At 48.8% G+C, this 23,806-nt stretch overlaps 2 protein-coding genes across 2 annotated transcripts in view; one reads left to right on the top strand and one right to left on the bottom strand.

The window, feature by feature from the left end:
- The window catches only part of SYN2 (synapsin II), a 152,814-nt gene that overhangs the window by 22,231 nt on the left and 106,777 nt on the right, over positions 1–23,806 (bottom strand). Inside the window, exons 2-7 of the mRNA XM_033865444.2 lie at positions 23,338–23,395; positions 21,972–22,063; positions 19,601–19,757; positions 14,786–14,875; positions 4,899–4,961; positions 4,125–4,267 (exon numbers count right to left, since the gene is read on the bottom strand). Of these exons, the coding sequence (XP_033721335.1) occupies positions 4,125–4,267; positions 4,899–4,961; positions 14,786–14,875; positions 19,601–19,757; positions 21,972–22,063; positions 23,338–23,395 (603 nt within the window). The remainder of the gene's footprint in view (positions 1–4,124; positions 4,268–4,898; positions 4,962–14,785; positions 14,876–19,600; positions 19,758–21,971; positions 22,064–23,337; positions 23,396–23,806) is intronic.
- TIMP4 (TIMP metallopeptidase inhibitor 4) lies at positions 6,482–17,341 on the top strand. Its single transcript, XM_004330555.4, has 5 exons — positions 6,482–7,242; positions 8,425–8,522; positions 8,935–9,049; positions 11,634–11,758; positions 12,416–17,341. Exons 1-5 carry the CDS (start codon positions 7,104–7,106, stop codon positions 12,611–12,613), a joined length of 675 nt encoding a protein of 224 aa, XP_004330603.1. The 5' UTR covers positions 6,482–7,103; the 3' UTR covers positions 12,614–17,341.

The raw sequence follows: 23,806 nt of genomic DNA, 5'->3' as shown, positions 1-23,806 counted from the left end.
GCCACTTTCCCCACCTGCTTCTCCCGCAAATAGCCGGGGGCCTGTCTGCTGAGCCTAGAGCCTGGCTGCCTCCGCCAACCCCGGCCTGCAATTCTCTCCTCCTTTCTACAAGAGTCCCACCCAGACTGCTCTGGCTCCACAGAGCCTTCCCTGATCCTTTCAACCAGATGAGCACTTGCTCTCTTTAGAACACCTAGAGGACTTTGCCTACACCTCACTTAAAATCCTGCGTCTACTTTTTACTTTAGTTATTTGAGCTAAGTCTTCTGTCCACAAGTCTATTAATCACTTGAGGGTATATATTTTGTCTTGTATTCCCAGCAGCCTACCCACTTGGTATCTAGGCTGAGTTGGTATATACAAACTGAATTCTATTGATGCTGGAAATACCCTCAGGGTTCCTGTGAATATCTCCCCATGGCTTCCTTACTAGCTCACTTATTAATTCAGTAGTTAATTTTGAGGGCCTACAGTATCAGCAACATGACTCTGGACAAGTCAGTTAACCTCTTCAGGCTTAAGCTGCCTCATCTATCACACGCAGCTGATCGAGTCAGGTCCCCAACCCCTTCTCTTCCATGCCCTCTGCACCCTCCCTCCAAGAGCATGTGTTAGAGTCAACTAGTCTTGGACTAAATAGGAGGCAGGTGACCTGGTTTCTGGTTCTGGATTTGCTCTTGACTGGCTCGATGACCTTGGGTGAATCGCTTCAACTCTCTGTGCCTCCCTTATCCCTTTGTAAACACAGGGTTGTCATGAGGACCAACTGATACAGTTTTAAATAAACTGTAAAATACCAAAAATATGGCTTTTAAATTATTAGTCTTCACTCAGACACAGTCAAGAGGAAGGGGATGGCCTAGGGGACAGAAAAGCCCTGCTCAACTACTGACAGAGCCCTTCACCTGCTGTCCTTATCACTCACTATGACTGAAGACAGGATGATGTGCTTCTCTGCTTAGCAGTTCTCAGGAGTATTCTCGCAGAGATCTGATTTCAGACACTGAGAAACCGAGACACACGGCTGGTACTTCAGAGCCCTGAGCCAGCCCAGTGAGCCGACCGATGTGGCAGTAACAGCTCCTCACGTTTGTACAGTACTGACTACCTTCCAAGGTTCTTCCTTCCCAAATCCCTCGCCAGAGCCTCACTGCAACCGCCCTGTTGTGAATAGGCTGCGATTCCTGCCCCCACTTTACAGACAAGGAGATGAAGACGCAGAAAGGTTAGATGACTTGTCCAGCATTGTATATCTACTCAAAGTAGATATAAGATAAAAACTCAGGACTCTTCGTTCCTTCATTGTGCTGCGCTTTTCCCTACACCCCACTACCTAGTTCAGAAAAGGTGAACAACTGACAGCTGAGTGGCTTGCAAAATATGAATAGAAACACAAAGACAGATCATAGTAAAAATAATGCTGTCTTTCTAACAGTGGTGGTTCACAGGTGTGTTCCTGTGGCGAGGATGGACTCCTCAAGGACGGGGCAGAGAGTCCCTCACTTCCATGTCCCCAGCACAAGGCCACGGTACATAATAGGGTCTCAGAAACTTTGAGTAATAATAATGTCCCTTATACTTTACACCTTTCTCTAACAACGGGATGCAGGGCACAGATCCATGCAGGCTACCTGGGGCACGTGGGAGCAGAAGGGAAACTGAGAAGCCATTTAGGGAGACTCACAGGTCATCCGACCTCCACAGCGGGACCCACATTACTGCCTACTGACAGCGGAGCAGGAGCTGCGCACTCTTTCCACCGACCGTGGCTGCCTCTAGGTCTCTAGGGTGAGGGCTGGGGCAGGAGGGAAGAATCTCAAACCTTATCCTGACTATGGCCAAGTCAGTTCCTTCTTCTGAGAGCAAGAGAATGGCCAAAAGTTTGGGGAAGAGGAACTGAGAGGGCCTAAACATTCCCCCAAATAACTGACGGTCCCTTGCAAATAAAAAAGTAAGTAAATGGTCATCATCAAAAAATCTACAAACAATAAATGCTGGAGAGGGTGTGGAGAAAAGGGAACCGTCTTGCTCTGTTGGTGGGAATGTAAATTGATACAGCCATTATGGAAAACAGTATGGAGGTTCCTTAAAAAACTAAAAATAGAATTACCTTATGACCCAGCAATCCCACTACTGGGCATATACCCTGAGAAAACCATAATTCAGAAAGAGTCATGTACCACAATGTTCATGGCAGCTCTATTTACAATAGCCAGGACATGGAAGCAACCTAAATGTCCATGGACAGATGAATGGATAAAGAAGATGTGGCACATATACATAACAGAATATTACTCAATCATAAAAAGAAACGAAATTGAGTTATTTGTAGTGAGGTGGATGGACCTAGAGTCTGTCATACAGAGTGAAGTAAGTCAGAGAGAGAAAAGCAAATACTGTATGCTAACACATATAAACTAAAAAAAAAAAAAGAAATGGTTCTGAAGAACCTAGGGGCAGGACAGGAATAAAGATGCAGACATAGAGAATGGACTTGAGGATATGGGGAGGGGGAAGGGTAAGCTGGGATGAAGTGAGAGAGTGGCATGGACATATATACACTATCAAATGTAAAACAGATAGCTAGTGGGAAGCAACCACATAGCACAGGGAGATCAGCTCGGTGCTTTGTGACCACCTAGAGGGGTGGGATAGGGAGGTGGGAGGGAGACGCAAGAAGAGGAGGATATGGGGAAGTGTACGCATATGACTGATTTGCTTTGTTGTGCAACAGAAACTAACACAGTACTGTGAAGCAATTATACTCCAATAAGGATTTACTAAAAAAAAAATTATAAACTTAAATATTAAGTAGGAATCGGATGAATAAAGGTAAAAAAGATTGTGTGCTTCAGTTCTTCATAAGGGCTTTTCCCTGCATACTTACTGAGGGCCTACCACACGCCTGCTACTGTACAAGGAAGCAGGGCCACAGAGATGACTCCGGTTCCGCCTAGAGAGCTCAGAGGAGCGTGGTACAAATACCCAACGTGTGAAAAGCGCTCAACTAGAGGTGTGCAAAGGGTTACAAGAAGGGAGTGCAGGGAAGGGACTCCTAACTAACTCCAGGGGTGGGGAGTGTACACACTAAAAGGAAAGATGAGGGAAGAAAAATGAAAATAGATGGTGAGAGAGGGAAGCTGCTCAACCCTGACATCTGCTCAAGTCCTGAGTGGCAAAGATCAAATTCATATATTGTAATGTTCTCTCTTTGTAAAGAAAAACACTACCTTAACATTTTTTACAGTGTGAAGTTAATATTTCCAAAACTGGACTCGTAAGCCATTTGCATTCTTATGTATTTTATGGAAGATCAGGTAGTCTTGAAATCTTTTCTTTTTCTAAATTGTACTGGAGGAAACGTTTACCTTTCCATTCTGGCAAATGGACACAGTTCCATGGAGAAGTCATCTATTCTCATAACCACTAGGCTTTTAACGTTCTGTGGTGTTTGCAGGGCTATATCGTTACGTCAGGAGTTTCTTAACTTTTTCTGTGCTCTGGCCGCCTAGTGAAGCCTATGGATTCCTTTCAATGTATAAAATATGTAAGACGTGTGAATGTAAAATAAACTACACAGGACAACAAAGGAACTCAATTATTTAAAAGAATTTACCAAAAGAGTTATCAAAAACAGTAAACAAATCTCAGATTAGTAAAAAATATGTTTCTTCATAAATAACAAATGTATTTACAGGTGTGAATGCAGTGGCAAGTCTAACTACCATGATTCTTAAATAGTGATAAAAGTAACGGGTGTTCAGAGATATCTGTGACAAGTGTATGTGTACAGAAACCTCTGTGCTGCCCATTAGTGACAAACCCCATGCGCTGCTGCTGATACTCCAGTCTGCTCATAACTCAGGAGAATGCCAGATTCCACTCAGAGGCTAAAATGAAAATAAATACTCATTTATTTCTCATCTCAGTTCAGGAACCCCTCCTCTGCCTTGAAAGGAAGCCAGGCTAAGACTCCCTTGACTGGAATGGCTCCCGCTCTCTGTTCTCTGCCTTGTGGGCCAGAGGAGGCTAAACTGCAAGGTGGCTACCACCTGGAGGCCGAGAGTCTCCCCAGAGCTGAGGAGACAGCGAAGAGCATCTGTGGGGACCCCACCCCCACTCACATGTAAGCCTTGTAGTTGTTGCCTATCTTCTGGACCCGGATGTCATACTTGGCGTCAATAAAAGGCTCTGCTGTGGCGTAGGTCTGGGTGAGGGCCACCACGCTGGCAATGTCCTGGAAATCGTAGTGGTTTTCCACTCTAACCTAATGGAGAAAGCACACACACACACACACACACACACACACACACACACACACACACGAGAGTCACAAGAGCCCTGAGCCCCCAAACCCATCAAGATGTTTCCATCCAGATGCAGACCTGAGAGCCACATCTCCCTAGGAAGTCCCTACTCTTTTTTTTTTTTTTTTTTTTTTTTCGGTACGTGGGCCTCTCACTGTTGTGGCCTCTCCCGCTGTGGAGCACAGGCTCCGGACGCTCAGGCTCAGTGGCCATGGCTCACGGGCCCAGCCGCTCCGCGGCATGTGGGATCCTCCCAGAACGGGGCACAAACCCGTGTCCCCTGCATCGGCAGGCGGACTCTCAACCACTGCGCCACCAGGGAAGCCCCGGAAGTCCCTACTCTTGAGCTTCCCTTCCCAGGGCTCAGGAGCCACATTTGCTGCAAAGAACACAGGGACCAGTCAGGTGGCCTGCACTATGCCTGCTGCAAGAGGACCGTTTGGGTAACACTCATGGCTTCAGAGGGGCCAAACGGTCTTCTCCTTGAAAAGAAGTCATCAGCAACAGAGGCAGAAGAACAGTCCACAACCAGGCTCTCTGAAAAGTGCCCTTCTTGGCCTCAACCCCAGAGCACAGCAGCCCCAGCCTTACCTTGCCCATGCCCGAGTGAGCATGGCCGATCTTCACCACCACAGGGAACGTGGGCAGAGTCAGCTGAAAGCAGAGGAGAAAGGAATGAATTGGTCAGAGTGTACGTGTGGAATCTTACAAATATTTTTCTTGGGAACACCCTTGGAAGGGCTCTTTAAAGAACTAGTGCAACCTACTTGCCTCGCAAATTAGAAAACTGAGGCCCATAGGGTGACAGTGACTTGCTTAAGGTCACAGCATATTAGTAGCAGAACCATAAGGACCCTGCTCTCCGACTTGGTACTCTCTACATCTTTAAAACTTATCGCTTCATCCTTCATGTGTCCAGCTTTCCTGCATTGAACCTGGCTTTTCTCCCCTCTTTCACACTCTCTTCCTTGCTCACCAACACCCCACACTCAGCACCAAACACAGCTTACTTAGTATGCGAAGGCCCATCTCTGCCCAGCTCGGGGTTTGGAAGAGAGCTGACATAGGAATTCAACACGTTTATCACTCAAAAGAGATCCTTAAGAGAGTAAACATTACCTTGAGGTAGCCGTATTTTAACAGAAGAACTATGAAAACTTAAAAGAAGAACTACCCTTCAAAGGCAGGATTTCAAGCTGTTACAAAATGGTGATGGAAGAAATAACGTGGTGGAGGGGAAAGAGCACTGGACTAGACGTCAGGAGACTTGCATCCCAGTCTCTCTGCAAGTCCCTTTACCTCCCTGGGCCTCAGTCTTCACATCTGCCAAGCGAAGAGACTGGACTGGATGCTTTCGAGATCCCGAGCAATAACACATCAGACTCTATCTTGATCCGGTGTTGCGTGAAGAACCAACCTGGACACCAAATCTCATCCTTCTTAGTCAGGCCTCAGCTCTCTTTCAGTTTCCTTCTTTTCAAACATCACCACCACATCAAGATGAAAACATGTCTTTCAAAGGAAATAATGTTGAGTCTGACGAAAAGTCAGATCCCCACGGGAATCCTGAGTGTGACCAGATACTGGGAGTACCTGACCTGAGGATTTCAGTATTCCTGGCTGAGGCCAGTTGAGACTGGGGCAAAATCACGTAGTTCAATCCTACTTTACGGAGAAGGAAGTGAGGCCCAGAGAGGCAAAGGTTGCCAAGCTACCTAGTGACAGAATCAGTACCCAGCCTGCGACCTGCTGGTGGAACGCTGTGTGGAAACATGCTACGACAACAATCCCGTGGGTTTCTTTCTGTTTGGAGGGTCGGAGAACTATGCCCTCTGTCAATCAGTGGACAGGACTCCAGTCCGTGGCCTCAAGTGCCTTGCTTCTTTGTTTTCTAAGCTGCCCCACCCTCTATAACAAGATGTAGTCTCTCAGCTGAGTAGGGGCCTGAGATAGGAACCAGGGTGGCCTAGGGTCTGGAGAGAGCTTTGAGAACCCAGGTTTGCCCTAAGTGATGGGCTACCCCGTGCTTTGAGCCCCCAGCAAGAGCACTGTCCTCAGACATCTGCAGAGTCTGAGCTCTGGGCACGGGAAAGGGTTTCTAAAGCACTGGCTGCTTTCTCGGACATCTCTCCCCACCCCCCAGCCGACAGAGCCAAGACACACACACACCCCAACTTTCTCTGTCCTATTCCATTACTGTTTGCTGTTGCTTTGGAGCCTCATAAATAGGGCATTGAAAACACTTCCTGCAGCTGAAAGAAGCCCTGAGTAGCTTGTCTCATTCCCAGCGTGCAGCTCAGCAAGAGATCCGTCCTTCTCTGTCACTGTCTCTTTTGCCTGTTGTAATTCCGTCTGCCTCTCTCTGACTCCGCCTGTCTCTTTCTGTTTGTGCCTCTCTACACTCTTGTCCTTTCTGCCTGAATCACAGTCGCTTGGTCTCTGTGTCCCGGTGCATTTGTCTTTGTTGCCCTGTCTTTCGATCCTTACACCATCCCCTTTCCCACCCCTCCCTCTACTTCCAGAAGGCTCAGGCAAGGAAATAGAGGCTAGGAGACTCTCCTGGCTTCCCTCTTCATCTTGCTGAGCCTGCCACTGAGCCCGCCGGCCAGGAGGGCCGCTGGTCCCGCAGCCGCGGGTGGCCTACAGCCAAAGGAGGGCGGAGCCCATCGGGGCGGGACTGGCCCTAGGTCCACCTCATAAAACCAGGGGCGAGGGGCGCGACGAGTTCTGGAGAAGCCCTGGAGGAGCTGCTTGGTCCGACAGTCCCCAGAGGCTGAGTCAGGGCGCTGCCGTGACATGCCGCGGAGCCCGCGGACCGCGCCGAGCTGGGCACTGCTGCTAAGGTTGCTGGCGCTGCTTCGGCCGCCGGGGCTGGGAGAGGCGTGCAGCTGCGCCCCCGCGCACCCCCAGCAGCACGTCTGCCACTCGGCGCTAGGTGAGTCCGGGGGAGCCCTCGAGGTCCACAGCAGGGGGTGGCTGTGTGGGGTCGAGGCGGGGCCCAGCGGCAGACCTGGAGTCTGGAGGGAAGGGGAGGAGCTCCAATCCCGCACCAGTTGCCTCCTGCTGGGGCCCCGTGGGTCGGGCAGGGCCGGCGCCACAGCCACCTTGCAAGCGCCGCGACCCGGAGACTTGCGAGGGAACAGACTGCATAAAAGGCCTCCGCAGCGACCCCATCTCCCCTGCCTACTGCAGTTACGGGGGGGGGTGTTGTCACTGAACAAGTCTGCGGAACTCTCCGGTGATTATTCTGATCTACTGGATGGGGGAAGGGAAAGCCAGGGGCCAGTGGGTTGCGCTTTCATTATAAACATCCTTGGGTGTCCAAGCCTATAACTGAGGTTGTCACCACGCCCTCACTTCAACACACAGCTTTTGCCCTTTCTGTCCCTCTGCCTGGAATGCCCTTCCTTGAAACCCTTAAATCCCTGGCAAACTCCTATTCATCCTTCAAGATCTTACTCAGGTGTCTCCTCTTCTCTGAAGGCTTCCTGACTCCTTGGTGCCACCACAGCACTTCTGTGCTCCTACCATGCTGTGCTGTTGGTCTTTCTAAGGGTGTTCTCCACCACACCAAGAGTTCTGCAGGGTGCGGACCCTGTCTTAATCATGTTTGTGGGTCTAGTATCTAACGTTAGGCCAGGCACAGAGGAGGAACTCATAAACAGGTTTTGATTAATACCCAAGTGGCAAGAGATGAACTACCTCTGTGCAGGGTCAGGACATTTATTAATTCATAAACATTTACCAACATCAACTCGGTCAGTCTCTCTCTGAGGCCTTGGACTACAGCAGTGGATGACCGCACACCAACTGCCCTCAGGTGGCTCCTGCTTCCTCCTCTACCTGCCGCACCTCCACCCCACTGCACCCTGGCTGTGGAGAACCAGACTCCCCAAACCAGCTGCTAAAGTGCAGGACCCAACAGGCCCGAGGGTTTTGGAACTTCCAGCAAGTGCAGAGGAGTTTCCCTCACATGCAGCATTCTCCCCATAACCCACCAAGACCTAAACCCAGAATTCCCCTGCACAGTTCTCCAGGGTGATGCCACGTCATCTAGATCCCAGATGGACCACTCCCACGTGTTGCTGAAAGTTCCCTCTTTTCTCTTCCTGTGCAGCGATCCGGGCCAAAATCTCCAGTGAGAAGGTAGTTCCTGCCAGTGCAGACCCTGCTGACACTCAAAAAATGATCCGGTATGAAATCAAACAGATAAAGGTACATGGGGACAGGCCAGGGCGATCACCCCCTTGGGCTGTTAGGAGGAGTGGAGTCTGTGATCTGGGAGCGGTGGGGCCGATAGGTGAGGCGGCCTGGCTCTGCGGTGTTGGGGCACAGATGCTCAAGTGCAGGGGATGACATGTAGGCAACAGGCCCACCGGAGCCAAGGCACAGTGCGGGACAGGCCCTCAGCGCTTGTGCATAGGGCTGCTAGAGGCACCTCCCTTCTCACTGAAATCAACCAAGGTTTAGATTGTTTTAGAGAGGAAAGACCCAGTTGGGCCATCTGTGTGCAACAAATCCTGAACTAGACTTTCGCTTAATTTTTTTCGATTAAGAAAAAGTTTTTCCTGTGAAGATATAAAGTACACTCACTGACCCAGTACTGCTCTTTTGTAAATGCTTTCAGATGTTCAAAGGGTTTGAGAAAGTCAACAATATTCAGTATATCTATACACCTTTTGATTCTTCCCTCTGTGGGGTGAAACTAGAAGCTAACAGCCAGAAGCAGTATCTCCTGACTGGTAAGTGAAAGACCAGCAAGCGGCCCTGAGAGTCTCTGCCCTAAGGAAGGCAGTCAAGGAGGAGCCCGGGCTGACCCTGGGTAGTGAGCTGAGCCAGGTGGCACTTTCTTGGGCATAAAACAGAGCTGTGTTACGAAGAGGCAGCCTAGGTTGGGAGGAGCCTTGGTAACGTCCCTTTCAGTGCAAGAGTCCTCACTGCCACTGGCTTGCTAGTTCACAGGTTGCTCTCCCAGCCTAGGATAACTGGTTCCATTTCCAAACAGCTTTAATTGGTATAAGATTTTTGGTATCTTGAGCCAAATTCTGCCATTCTGAAACTCTCTCTTTGGGTTCAGCTCTGCCCTCTATTCTACGATGACCCTTCAGAGGGCTGAGGACGACAGATACATGCACTCTAGCTCCAGGTCTACTGGTTGCGGTTCCCAGACCCCTTCCTGCCCTGGCCACCTTCAAAGGGATATAGCCTGTCCCTGTCCCTCCCCAGCACAGGACCCCAAACTGGACACCACACTGCAGGGGAGGTCTTAGTTACACAGAGCAAAGGAGGATTGTGCATTTTGCAAACTCCCCCTGCAATACACACATAATTGTCACTGTAGCCTACAGATGTATTAGCTTTAGACAGCCAGGACAGGTCACACTCTTGGCTCGTGGCTGACTCACATCCGAGGCCCTATTCTGGGGGTGCAGTAAAGCACAGGCCCTAACAGGAGCCTTGACTCTAACGTGATTCTCTCTCCATGACCTTGGACCCAGGCAGATCCCTCATACTGAACTGGTTGGGATAGAACAGTTAAAGAACCTCACAAGAATATAATCCATAAGTGAATGAATGCAGTACTGAATTATTTTGCAGTTCAGGGAAAGGCATTTGTGTGGTTGTAAACAGTTAGGGAAGCTTCATTGTCTAAGAGGGATCTGAATCGGCCCTAAAGGATGAAAAATATTTAGAGAGAAGGCCAGGAAAAGAAAAACAGCAGGTGGGGAGGACAGGAGGAGGAATTCCACTATCTGTCCATCCCCTTAGCAATGAATGACCACCTACTCACTGCCTGGCCTGGGGCAGGAGAGTGGAGACTCAGTAACAAGTCGCAGTCCTCAAAGAGCTCACAGTTCAAACTTCTGAGAAGTCATAGGCATTGGAGGCCACACTGGTAGGGGCCCCCAGCTCTGAGCATGTGCTGATCGGGGCGCCTCTGGATGGGAGAGGCAGAGGCGGGGCATGCCCCTGAGCCCTCCAGGTCCCAGGACTAGCCAACGAGGCCACCTCCTTCCTGAGCACCTGCCCTCTGCCTGCCTAGCCCTCTCCTAGGTACGGTGGTGCATCAGGGGAAGCAGCAAACGTGCTGGCTGCCCTCACAGAGGTCAAGTCTAAACGAAGGTGGGGTTAGGTGACGAAGCACAAGCGTACTGAAAAGTCATCAGTGGCGCCTGCAGGAGAAGGCACAAGCTCTTCTGCCTAATACCGAATGCCCTCTGTGACCAGACCCTGCCGACCTCTCCAGCCTCGCCTCCTGCCACTTGTCAGTGACTGTTCCCAGCCCCTCGCTTCTCCTAGAGCTGAATGAAACTACTTATGGTTGCAGTAGGTATACTGCTGGGCTACGCACCTCTGTCCCAACATCCAGAAGTTCTTCCCCACTTGTCTGGCAGGTGAACTCCTACCCATCCCTTCAAGGCCCAATGCAAGCATCATCTGCTCTTAGACACCCTTCTTGCCCCCAGCCCTTCCACAGACGGAGATAATTGTTCTTTCCTTTGTTCTTATACTGCATCTTGTATATAATCACACAACAGTGTCATTTTTGCCTACTTATCTGTCTTCCTTACTAGTGTTTAAGCTCCTTGGGGGCAGAGATCCTGTCATATTTATTTCTGGATTCCTGGTACCAGGTCATAGTAGTTGCTCAGTCAGTAAATGACTGAGCGACTGAAGTTCTAAGAGAGGTGTGTGCTAGCACGGTCAGGGATGGCTTTGCGGACGAGATGGTACTAAAAAGGGTCTTTGGAGACAGGAAAGAGTTTGATAAGTAAAGAAAGGGAAGGGGAAAGACTCACCAAGATAGGTATCACTGGGGCAGGAGACTGGCCTGTGTAGATATTGGGAAGGGTTGGAAAGGGTTGAAAAGGAAGGAAGACCTACTATCTATTGAACATCTTCTGTGGGCCCACAACTGTGCTGGGAACTTCACAGACATTCTCTCATTTAATCCTGCCAATAACCTCATTATTCTCATCTTTCAGCTGAGAAGTTATGTGACTTTCTTAAGGTCACACACTAGTAAATGATAGAAAAGAAGGGGGTTCCACCAAGATTCTGACTTAAAGCCCACATCCCTCTGTCTACACCATGCTAACGTAAAGGTCTTCACCCCAAAGTTCTCTCTCATACAAACATCATCTGGTAACAGCTTCGATATAAAGACAATAGAGGTATTTCTGGTTCCTTCACTGAGTCCCATGTCACCACTGCCACCAAAAGATATTGAAGAGGCTGTAATTTGGGGCTCCTTCAAGAATCTGGACTCCTGGAGCTCCATGAGCAGATTCCTCATGCTAGGCTCTCCTCCATCTCCCCTTGAAGGTCAGATCCTCAATGATGGGAAAGTCTTCATCCATCTGTGCAACTACATCGAGCCCTGGGAGAACCTGTCCTTTTTGCAGAGAGAAAGTCTGAATCACCACTACCATCTGAACTGTGGCTGCCAAGTAAGGAATGTCCATTTCCAAGGTCTTTTGGGGGCGGGGGAAGGGTCTTGAGCCGTGCAGCCTCACCTTTCATATATTCCTTCCTTCATGCATGCGTGGTCTATTCACCTGCTGTACTATACTTGAGATCTGCGATGGACCAGGCATCGTATGAAGCTGGGGATGGGAAAGCGAGATGGCCCATAGTCCCTGATCTCAGAGTACTTACATTTTAGCTGGGAAGGCAGCCATCGTATTAGGCAAACTGGGATAACACACTACCGTTTAAAGAGAGTCTACTTTTTTTGCCAGGACCTGTAATGGTTAATTTATTTAAAATATTTAATTTAGTCTTTAAAACAAATTTTTGAAGACTTAAGATTTCCATCTTAAGGTGAAGAAATTAATGCTGTGGGAAGTGAAGTGACTTGCTTAAGGTCAGTGGTAGAGTAAGGACCTTCAGGTCTTTCTGACTCCAGAGATGCCATTAGGGAGGCAATACTATATATGCAGAGCACAGGGGGAAGGAGAACTAAGGGAGAAATCTGGAGACTAGGAAAGGCTTCATAACGGAGGGGGCGTTTGAGTTAGGCTGTAGGAGAACATGTAGGAGTCTGAAAGGCAATAATGGAAAAAGGACACCCTACTCACTTTGATGTTGTGTGGCTATGGCTCTAGATCACCACCTGCTATATGGTGCCCTGTACCATCTCGACTCCCAACGAGTGCCTCTGGACAGACTGGCTATTGGAACGGAAGCTCTATGGGTACCAGGCCCGGCACTATGTCTGCATGAAGCATGTTGATGGCACCTGCAGCTGGTACCAGGGACGCCTGCCCCTCAGGAAGGAGTTTGTTGATATCATCCAGCCCTAGGAGGGACCACCACATACCTTCAAGAATCCTGAAAACCAAGTCATTTTCCTTCCCTCAGAGCTCTGGCTGTCACCACCTGCCTCATCACTGCCAGACAATGGGAAGTAACAAGTGGATGGTCTGGCCAGCATTAGGGCAGGGATGGGGCATATTACAGCTTGTGTCCAAGACCCCAGTCCAGAACCTGTCAAGGGCTAGGGAAAGTAGCATGACTTTTCTCTCCTGTCCTCAGCCCTTCATCCCTGCCTCCCAAACCCTTTTAGCTGAGCTGGTATTTGTTATTGATTCTGGCTTAGTTTCTTTTCCAAAGCTAGGACTATTCCTTCTTCTCCCCAGATAAATGTGCTTTCTTTTTGTCTTAACTGATCTGACAGGGGAGAGATGGTGACTATTATACATATGAGATGGTGTGGTGGCCTTGTGACGTACAAGACCAGAAGGGTTGACAGTATCATAAACAGGCTGATTTGGAGAAATGAAAAGAACAACATCCTTTGGCTGTGTATCCTCTACTCCTCCTGTCTCACCTCATTCTGATCCTTCAATCCCAGCTTTGGGGGAGTGACTTGGGGGACAGAGAACCATCCAGTGTGAAGCCTACAATGGCCTAACCTCCCTCCATGTGCTGTAATCCCCTCTATACCATTCCTGGCAGAGGGCCTGGCCCAATTAGCAAGATAAGAACAGACTTGGGTTGTCTGTCTAGGTTAACTATACTTAATGCCCTCAACTGATGTCCAAAAGGCTTCTCCTCTGTCTCTTTTAGAAAGTCCTTCTCTACTAGATTACTAATGTTTTCATTCCTACTTCAAAACTTTTTTTTAAGCTAAAAAAAGCCTTTCTCTTATAGAGTTGAAATTCCCACTTAGCTTTTGACACCTCAGAGAGACCTTAGGGGTCCTCTCTTGAAGGCAAATATCAGGATAGAGGACGGGAGAAAAGTAACGCAAGGGCCCTTGGGGCAAAAGGATGAGGAATACACTTTGCACATGTTGCAGTTTTTTTCAGTGGTCAGCCTGCTAGACGCTACAGCAGGAAAAAGCCAGCTTTGAGAGCCCCTTCAGTCTTCAGCTCAGTCCCCTCTTGGACTCCCTGAAATCGCCAAGCACAGACCCCTAGGGTTCCTCAGCCTCTGCAGGGCTTCCTGACTTGTCCTAAAAGGGAAAGCCCTGATGACAGTCTCAAGGATTTATTAAACACAAGGGCTTAAGGTTCCAGGGCCTCTCCTGGGGAAGCTCTGACAAAAATGAAGGAGGCAGTTCTTTTCGAGGCCCAGGGTTGTTATTCATCTTCCATGCGTGGCTCGCTGATAAGCTGGGCCACGCACAAAATGCCAGGAGCAGGCTCCTCATTCACAGAAATGGTGCAAATGGAGATTCCTTCTGGAACTCTCTGTCCCCGAGTACCAGACTTGGAAAGCTATGGCACAGAGAGTCTCCGCTGGTGGGTTAGGGAGGACCACCAACTGACCGTGCAGGCCTGAGGCAGAGTACGTGGGGCCAGAGAAGAAGAAGGGGGTTAAGCCCCAGGTCACCACGAGAGAAAAACATTAGTAATAGCCTCTGTACCAACCATCCATTCCATTTTTCTGCTCCTTCTGCCATCCTAGGATGGCCTCAGAGAAGGCACAGTGCAACCCTAGTCTTATCAAAATTTTGAGGAAGCCAAGGGAATGGAAGGGCCTGATGAATAACAACAGGAACAACACCTTACATCTGAAGAGCACTTCACATTCTTCACAGACTGTTACTTAAAGAATCTCACTTAAATTATGCAAGTACCATATTAAATGTCCTGGCCAGGAATAATTATGCCCACTTGCCTTTCGCACTGGGAAACTGACATGCAGTGAGGGAATGCAACCATCCCTGACTTGTGGGGCTGGGCTTGGACCCGAAGCAGCTGGATCTTCTGATTGTTGATTCATGGATTTGTCGCTCGATAAAATGCCCTTGTTTCTGCTCTTTCCCATGCTGTCTCCAGGTTTTGGAGACAAGGGGCTGTCAGCTAAAACCCAGCCACCCTGGTTTCACAAAGCAGGTCTGCAGTTCAACCTCAACAGAGTCTCTGGGGTTGGGAGGCTGAGGCCCTCTTCAGAGCCCCACAGTCACCACGTGGCTAAGCTCAGAGTGCGAACAGCAGAGAGACTGAAGCCCGCACTCAGTCACCTACCATTTCTTTGTGGTTGGGGTAGTATGTCTGCTCAATGAGTGGGAACTTTTCTCCTCCCAGTGTCTTGTAGACGGCCACCAGCTGGGCAAACTGCAAAAGAGAAGCAAAGGTTTCAGTTTCCCTAAACAGCTCTGGAACAGACAGACCAAGTGTCAATCCAACAAATATTTGTTTGTCAGTCAAACAATTATTTATTGAGTATTTGCTCACTGAGGACTTTGTGCAAAGCGCTCTGAGGATACAAAAGAGGTGTCCCATTCCTATTCTCCAGGAACGTGTGCTTTAGTTGGGGAAGGGAGAGAGTGAGCTAACATTCATTCAGTGCCTACTCAATTTTAATGATATTTCATTTAATCCTCATATCAAATTGATGAACTAGGTTCTTTATCATCTTCATTTTACATATGAAGCTCAGGGAGGGTAGGAAGCTTGCCTAAAGTCACGGAGCTGCAAAGAGCTTGTAAAGCTGGGATTGAAATTTGGGTCTCTAACTCTAAACACTTTCGTCTCTAGAGATGGCAAGTGATGAAGCTGGATAGGTAACATGGGGCCCAGTCATGGAAGTTCAAATGCCAAGCAAAGGAATGGTAGCTTTTTCCTGCAGGGAGAATGGAGTCATGGAATGCAGGAAAGACAGACGCAGTCTTCTAGGACTTACTACTCATCTACGAACTGAACTCACTGGACCTTCACCTATGAGAAGCCAGAACAGCTCCATGGAGAAGAGATGAAGTACACAGACTTAAGTGTCAGGGTTTGCCTTTGGCAAACATGTAGCACCCCTTGGTGCCCCCTGCCCCCCACACTTTATAAGTGAAGAAACTGAGGCCCAGAGAGGTCACTTGCCCAAGGTCACACAGTAGTTGAGCCAGATTCATAGCCAGGCTCCTCTATTCCTAACCCGTAACTCTCCCTACTCACAGCAGCCTTTCAGGCTCTAAAGAGATCACGCTCTTCCCACAGGAAGCTTTCCGGTTCCGCCCATTCACACACAAGCTCCCCACATCCACCCCAGTGTGCTGGCAGCAGGGGTAATCCAGCTTCTTCTCTCTAGTGCTACTGGGTTCACGCTCTAAGCCACTGATATCTGGAACTGCTAGTAGGAAAAGCTGCCAGATCAAATCTACCTTCTATTTATTAGAGAAAGGAAAGCTAGAACATTTTTCAAAAGCTCGGGTTCTGTTTTTGATCAGGGATGTTAGCGCATGAGTCAGTTCGGGGGAGACGATAAAAGCCAGAACTGGGTTGTTAGAAAACTGCAGTCTTCTGATTCTTCTTGTTCTGCTCGAACTTGCTAGGTGTCCTTAGGCAAATGATATCTCCTCTCCGGGCCTCCTTTTCTTCATATATAAAAAGAGAGAACTGAATTTGATCAGTTCCTCAAACTTTTTACCACAAAAGAACATCTTTTTATTACATTTCCTCCCAAACTCCATGATCAAACTGTTGTTTAAGTGATCATCTGCTGTGGTCCTTTTGTGAGTAGAGATAGAATCTGTTATTCTTGAAATGCTGAAAAACAGTGGAATTTCCGGGTCACTTCCCTTAGTGACACGCAGTTGGTGACTCTAGATCTCTACGGCCTCCTCCAGGGCTGCAAGTATGACTGATGGACTCTCAAGGCCCAAAGATTTTATTATTGGAAGAGACTTGAGAGAGTCTCTAGGCCAGACATCTCATTTTACAAAGGAGGAGACTGGGGCTATAGAAGCAAAGGAAAGCGCAGGCTCCCACATCATGCCTGGACTTGGGGCTGCACTGGGACAGCGCCCAGGTCTCCTCCTGCCCAGTGCATTCTCCACTGTACCCTGCTGTCGCCATTCTCTGGTTCTTCAACCTTCTCTGACTGTCTAGACCACCCCTCAGACCTTTCCTGCCTTCTCTGATTCTCTCCACCACCTCATCTGACCTTTAAGTCCTGCCTGCCCACCTCGGCCTGGCTGGACTCCTGCTCTGTGTCTGGACACCTGCCTGAGCTCCCAAGGCTCTCCAGCCTCCCCGGAGAGCTGATACCAGCCCTGCCTCACAACCTCTGTCCTGCTGCAGCCCACGCCCTGGCACGGCACCAAGGCATGTGGGGCCCTATCTTCCCAGCATGTGGGATTGTTAAACAGACACCACACCGATGCCAAGAAGGCCCACGGCAGGTTCTCAGAGTCCCGGCACAGCCAAGGCTAAAATGGCAGCCAGTTCCCAGGCACTAGCTGGGCCTCTGGGAGCTCATACTACCTTCCTCCACCCCCTGCAGTCCCTTCTGCTCAAAGTACTGGGCTTGGCATCTAACCCCTGCCTCCTTGGAAACTTAGATTCAGTCACAAGCACACAGTCACCAATTAAACAAAAGGAATATCTGATAAGGGTTATTTCCACCATGCCTAGACAAAAGAATGGATTTGGGAGCTGGGGGTGGTATTGGCAATGAACAGGAAGATAACATTCAATATAACCACTTATTCAGTGTATCAGGAAAGACTTCTTGGATGAAATGGGATTTCAAGATCAGTCTGACTTTAATGTTATCCTTATCCCTCCTGGAAATAAAATGCTTTAATTCAACTCACGTGCATCTGTCTCTAAAAAACACCCAGAGTGACAGGATTTTCAGATAAATTTGCAGCAATATGTGATGGTGGCATTCTTGCACTCTCTGGAATGCTACTTTCATTGGTAGGTCTACTTCTGCTTTCAAAATCCCAGTGTGCCTGCCCTGACCAATTTATGAGATAGTGGATATGCTCAGAGACACTGTGATAGAGACAACGTAGAGCCTTTCCCAATCCAGCTGAGGCCTCTCCTCACACCAAGAGCAGCCACAATAAAGAAATTTAGAAAATACACACCAAAGTCATCATCTCAGAGGGACCCTCCCCTCACAGTCACCAGATTCGTTCATTCCCATTAACAGACAGAGAACGATATATAAAATGCCATCAGCGTGGCAGCTGCTTAGTGAAAACGAAGGGAGAACTTGGTGTTTTGCCAGGGAGCCCCGCTGTTCTCATGCGATGCCAACGGCAATATGCTGGATTGTGAAGGGGTGAGAATGTGAACCCACCAGATCCCAAATCCCAGGAGGGGCAAAGCCCCAGGCACAGGCTTTCTGATCTGCCCCTCCCTGGCCTCCAGCACAGTTTTGGAACATAAAGCAGGGAATTAGTTTCTTTCAGATCCCCAATACTAGGGGACCGTAACACCAGGCTGGCAAGCTGGTGGAAGGTACTATGATTATTCCTAGTTTACAGACAAACCAGAGCACAGAGAGGTTTAGTCAGAAGGCTGATTAGTGAGGGTGCCCCAAAAAAGCTGATAATAGCAGAATCGCCCTGTGTGGCTATGAGGGAGCCAAATTCTAACAGGTATTGAAGGGGTGAGGGCGGAAAGGGCTAGGACATGAGTGCAGTAGGAAAGGTCATGTGACTAAGGGGAAACCTGGTGAAGGCCTCATATGTGCTCTTCTGTGATTAGCAACTCATTCAAATCACACAATTCCTGTAGCCTGTTTCTGCACAACTTTAGGACTCCAGAACCTCAGGCCAGACAGAGGGAAAGGCTGAACAAGTGGCAACTACAGCAGCTCCCAGATCTTTCTACTCCTTGCTCATTGGTCTTTCTCTCACACTGTCAGGTCTCCCTGGCTTCCAGTGGAACAGGAAAACTGAGTTCAGGTGTAAAAGTAGAGGTGATGGATCCATTTAGTTAAAAAACACCCCCTCCAGCTCCCTGAGTCTGGGAGCTTGGGGTCTGGGAACTTCACAATCAGCCACCAGTGCCATGACCCTTGGCAAGCCAGTATGTAAGACCTGAAATGATTTTTGAAAAACAAGAAGAGGAGGATGTGATTACGGGCAGGTGTTTCCTTCCAAGACGACCAGCCTGGAGCAGCAAAGTTATAGGAACTGGATCCCCCAGCTGTCAGAGGGGAGGCCAGAGAAGCCCAGGACCATCACAGGCTACTTTCCCTCCTAGCGTCACTCTTCTCTCTGCTCAAACGTTTCTACTGCCTCCAAGACTTCCAGACTAGCCAAGGAAGAGAACACCAGACCAGCTTCTTCCTCACGTGATAACCCAATTTATGCGAGAGGGACTGTCATCTAGAGAAATCCTTGCCCTGAAACTTTGGTAAGTTACTTAATCCTTTCTGGGTCTAATTTCTCTGTAATAAGTGATAATAATGATAATAACTTCCTTGTAAGGTTATTGTGAGGATTAAATGAAGTTAATGTAGGAAAATCTCAGATCATGGCATCACATAGTAAGTGGTTTTATACTCCTTACCTTCCTTCTTTAATTTTCACATCTCTACTTGAAGGGGTGAGAGCTGATGATCTCTAAGGGCACTTCCAGCACACGTAAGTGTCTGACTGATATATGTGTGGATGAATCTCATTTTAAGGTTGTTGAAACACTTGGTAGGACTCTGACACGAACATCCCTCTGAGATGGACCATCCCCTTGGTCCCCACTGGCCTCAGGCCTTTCCAATGGTTAGACCTTTCACAGACAAGAAACTGGCACTTTTATTGTTGTATCCTATGGCTAAGGGCAGAGCCTACAGACCTGTAAGGGCGTCTTCACAGAATCTTTGGTGTGACTTCGCTGTGAGGCCAAAGGTCCACTCTGCAGCAAAGGCGGCCCAGCCCGTGATGACAAAGTCCTACTGTGAGAGCCTACCCTACCCTGTGTCCCAGCTGAAGCTCCCCACATCTTCTCAGCTGGCACCTACTGCACCTGGATCACCAGTGGTCCTCCTAGGGACTGGGAGATAAGAGGACCAGGGTCCTACCCTTTTACCTGGCGGAAGGGTAACTCACTCACCACCCATGGCTTGTCACAGAAGTTGTAAATGGATTCCAGGGAGTTGATGCTGGGGAGGCCTGCATACTGCATGCCAATGATCAGGGGGCGGAAGTCCTCATTCTCTGCCATGCCAAACGCATGCTGCCGGATGAGCACAAAGTCTGGTCGGAAGGACCTGGGAAGAACGTAGAAATCTGCCATCAACCAGAACCTCAGGTCATATACATCCTCTTGTCTCCCATCTCCAAAGACCAAGACAGGGAAGGAGTCTTAGGGGTTACCCGAGCCAAGCCCTTCATTTTATCATTACTATTCTTTCATGGACTAGGAAAAGAGGTATTATGTTTGGCACTTCTCAAAGGAGATTTGAACAGATTTCTGAAATTCTCTTATTCCTCTGGGTTAAGCACTGTCTTTTTCTAAGGTGCAAAAGCCCTCAGGAGGGAAGAAACACTTTAGACCCTCACACCTTAGGTCAACAAGAATTTTCCCTGTCCCTGTGGTGCATGACAAGAGCTGAAGCTCCTGTGGCTCCAGAGTTGGTACCCCAAGGGGGTCCCAGCAGACTCTAAAGACAACACACTTGGCTGGCTTCACTGCCCTGCCGTGTAGATCCCTGATCTCAGCGTCCTGCTCTGACTCTTTAAAGCTGCTCCTTAAAATAGGCAGTGCCCTCATCAGGTCCCCGGGTGAGCAAGGGTCCCGGCTGGCTGAGAACAGATACCAGACGTCCCCATGTTATTCTTCCAAAGCGGATGCTAGGGAGGGGTGCAAATATTTTTTGCAGAACTGAGGTTGAGCAACTGGCTACAGGAAGCACTGAGAGTACACAGTGTTCCCATGCATGGAAAGGCTCCTTGCATTTCACCTCTAGCCAGCAGAGCTCCCAGCCCCAGCTGCTCCACAGGACCAGGGCCCCCATCTTCATGCCCTGATTCCAGAGGAACCCCACCTTCCTGGAGAGTCAGTTCTGTGGCAGCATCTGCCCTCAAGGCTCTAGGCCTTGGCCATTTCACACATGTGTAATGACCTACCCGGTTCTCTTCCCAGGCACCCAACCAATCCCCACCTACAGCTCCAGCCCCACCTGGGCTCAGAGATCAGTCTTTTAAAGTGGGGGTGGAAGGACCCCTCCTCAGTCGCTCAGGGGAGCTAGCATCAAGTCAGGTGGCATGTGCTCTGACCTCCTTGTGCCCTAGTTCTGGGAAACTGGCTCCGGCTGTATGCCTGAGACCAAACCTTATATCCCAGTCACACGCACTGAGCTCTAGGCTTGCGGTCAGCTCCTGATTCCCCACACTGCGACTGGAAGGGCCTGCCTTATTTTTGCCAGATCCCTCCCGGCACCCTGACATGGGCCTTCCTGTCACCACCCGCTTGTGTCATGCGTCCCTGTGATTCATTGCATTTGCAGTCGGAGGAGCCCACCATTCTCTCTAGAAGGAGCTTCCTGAGCTCACCCCCATGTGGACAGACGTCTCCTTTTCTGTCCTCCTCAGTCTCCAGGATGGATGAGCTCACATTTCCTGACGTGAGGCTCCAGACACCTGAGTTCTGCCTTCCCTGTCACGGACCCAGGTCCTGTTGGACACTGGCAGCCTCAGTGTCAGGGTAGCGTAGATTGAGGTAGGGAAAAGGGTGAAGTGAACACTCTTCCTGGAGCAATACCCTGATGTCTGAAAACCCGAAGCCACGCTGAGCCCCAGGGAAGAAGAACACTGTGGGAACCTTTCTCCCTCATCTGGAATCCCCATCACTTCCCGCACAGAACTGTTGTGTTACAATTGATGATGTCTGTAAGTCACCCAGCACCCTCCTGGCACGTAAGTGCTTTGTAACTGCAAATTTTCTTCCACCCACAATGTCCCTTCCCACCCCAGGCTTTCCTATCAGACTTATGAGTTTCCAGGAATTTGGAACATAGAAAGAACACAGGGCTGGGAGTTAAGAGAATTCACATAGAACACAGGGCTCTGCTACCAACTTACTGAGGGAATCTAAGCAAATCAATGTAAAAAAGGAGGCTGAACCAGAACAGAGGTTTCCAAACTTTTTTTAAAAAGCAATGGAACCCTGTTTTCCAGGGGAAATATATTCAGAGATAAAAGCCCAGAGCTGCACTGGCTGAGGTAGGGCGGGAGTCTTGCAACACCTCTCACAGGAATCCAGTTACCGCTCAGAGAGCTCTGAGCCCATGCAGCGTTCTCTACCAGTGGACTATGGCCTCCCTAAAGGCAGGAGCTGGCTTCCTCTACCTTCCTCTGCCACTGCCGCACAGCACACATCATTAACTTCTGTACGCTATACATAGCAATGCTGTCCCACTGCAAGCCAGAGATGGTGACTGTGGTGACAGTGACAGCGACCCAGAGGACAGAAAGGACCTTACCGGACAACCTTTGTGCCATTCCGGAGCACCTGCATATCCACAGCATAGGTCCCATCTGCATGGGCCACCAGGTTGAGCTCTGAAAATTCTGCCTGGAAAATAACAGGAGGAGATTAAGAGCGTAGATTTCATGGTATGTGTTTTTTACTATGATAAAAAATGAATAAATAAAAATAACAGTAGGGGAGTAAGCCCACAGTCCTGATTCTGCGGGGCCCTCCGCATAGCAGCAACAGCATCCCTTCCACCAAACATTTATTTACCGTTTGCAAAGCATTTTCCCAAACTGATCTCATCTAACTCTCATAGCTACTCTATGAGGCAGGAGGGGCAGAGATAATTATCCTTATTTACCAAAGGAGCAGCTAAGTGACTTTTCTGGATAAACAAAACTTATTGTTGGCAGAGACAGGAGCATAACTCAGGCCTTCTGACTCCCCACCCAGCATCCTTTGTGCTGCCTCTCTACAGAGCTGAAATGCAAACTGGGGCAAACATGCCCTTTATCAATTTCAACATAAATACACTAAGTTTTAGTTTAGGCAATTGGGTTTTTAGTTCTGCTCCGGCCCAACTAGCTGCATAATATGTTCAGGCAAGTTACTTGTTCTCTCTGGGTGGACAGTTTCTCCCATCTATAAAATGGGAATAATTTTTTTTATCAACCTTGCCTATCTAATAAGTTATTTTAAGAACTGAATGCAACAGTGGATAGGAAAAGTACTCTGTATCAATCACAGCACACCATGTAAGGAATGATGAGTAACTTCTATCATTACATATAAAATACATGCATTGTTTAAACTGGACATCCCCCTATGCACTCGAATGGACCTAATCTCTATTTATCATGAAGCAAACAGTACAAGAAGATAAAAAATGACCTTTCAGGACTTCTCTGCATTAAGACCAGGAGGTGTGCTTTTCTAAGTTCTCTTTGAAGTGTAGCCTCAGGCGTGCAGAGAAGGCACCACTGGAGGCCACACAACTGAATGGCAGACGTGTGCCTACCCAGCAAGACCATGCCACCAGCAATATGTAGGTGTGGCCATGTCCTAGGAAGACATTCCTCTAAAGTGTTCCTCAGCCTGAGAACCCTGCACCCAGAGGGCCCCAAGAGCCACACTGCTTGCCTCTCTACGGACACCAGAGCCATGAAGAGAAGTCAGCGAAGTTGAAAGATGCAGCCTTCAGAACCATGTCTCATAGAGAGAAAAGTCCTGGAAAGGGTTGGGGGAGGAGATGGAGAGCCTAGAAGCTAGTGACGGACACCGATCTCCACTTGGCAGAACTAAATGGTTCATTCTGGAATGTCAAGAGGGGCCAACAATGATGCAGATGCAACCTTGGGCTCCAGGCTGGTTACCTGTTCCACTTTGATATCATAATCTCCAAGGACTTTTTTGCCCCGAAAGCACTTGGCCCTGGAAAAAAGGGAAAAAAACCCACACAAATTAGTTCTGTACAGGTGTTTGTGGTCAGAAATTCACTCTCACAAAGACGAGGACCATGGCAGACAGAATCCCAGAATGAGAGTCAAGAGACCTGGGTCAGTCTGCTATTGGATCACCATGAGACAGCCTCCAGTCAAACCACGGCCTCCCCTCTATAAAATAAACCAAGAGGCCTTTCACTCTCAGGCATTGTCATTTTATGATAACATCCTTGGTCTTTCCAAAAGGAGGCTAGAAGTAACAATTTCCCTAATGTTACTCCTGGTAAAGACTAGGTCAATTTTATACATCCCTATAGTTTCCTTATCTTCCCCCATCCTGCCTTTCACTCTGATTTTCTAGTTGGTTTCCACCCTTGGAATTTTAGTTTCTAAGGAAACT

The sequence above is a fragment of the Tursiops truncatus genome, chromosome 10 (genome assembly GCF_011762595.2).
Source record: "Tursiops truncatus isolate mTurTru1 chromosome 10, mTurTru1.mat.Y, whole genome shotgun sequence".
Lineage (NCBI taxonomy): Eukaryota > Metazoa > Chordata > Mammalia > Artiodactyla > Delphinidae > Tursiops > Tursiops truncatus.
This window is presented reverse-complemented; position numbering and strand designations above follow the sequence as displayed.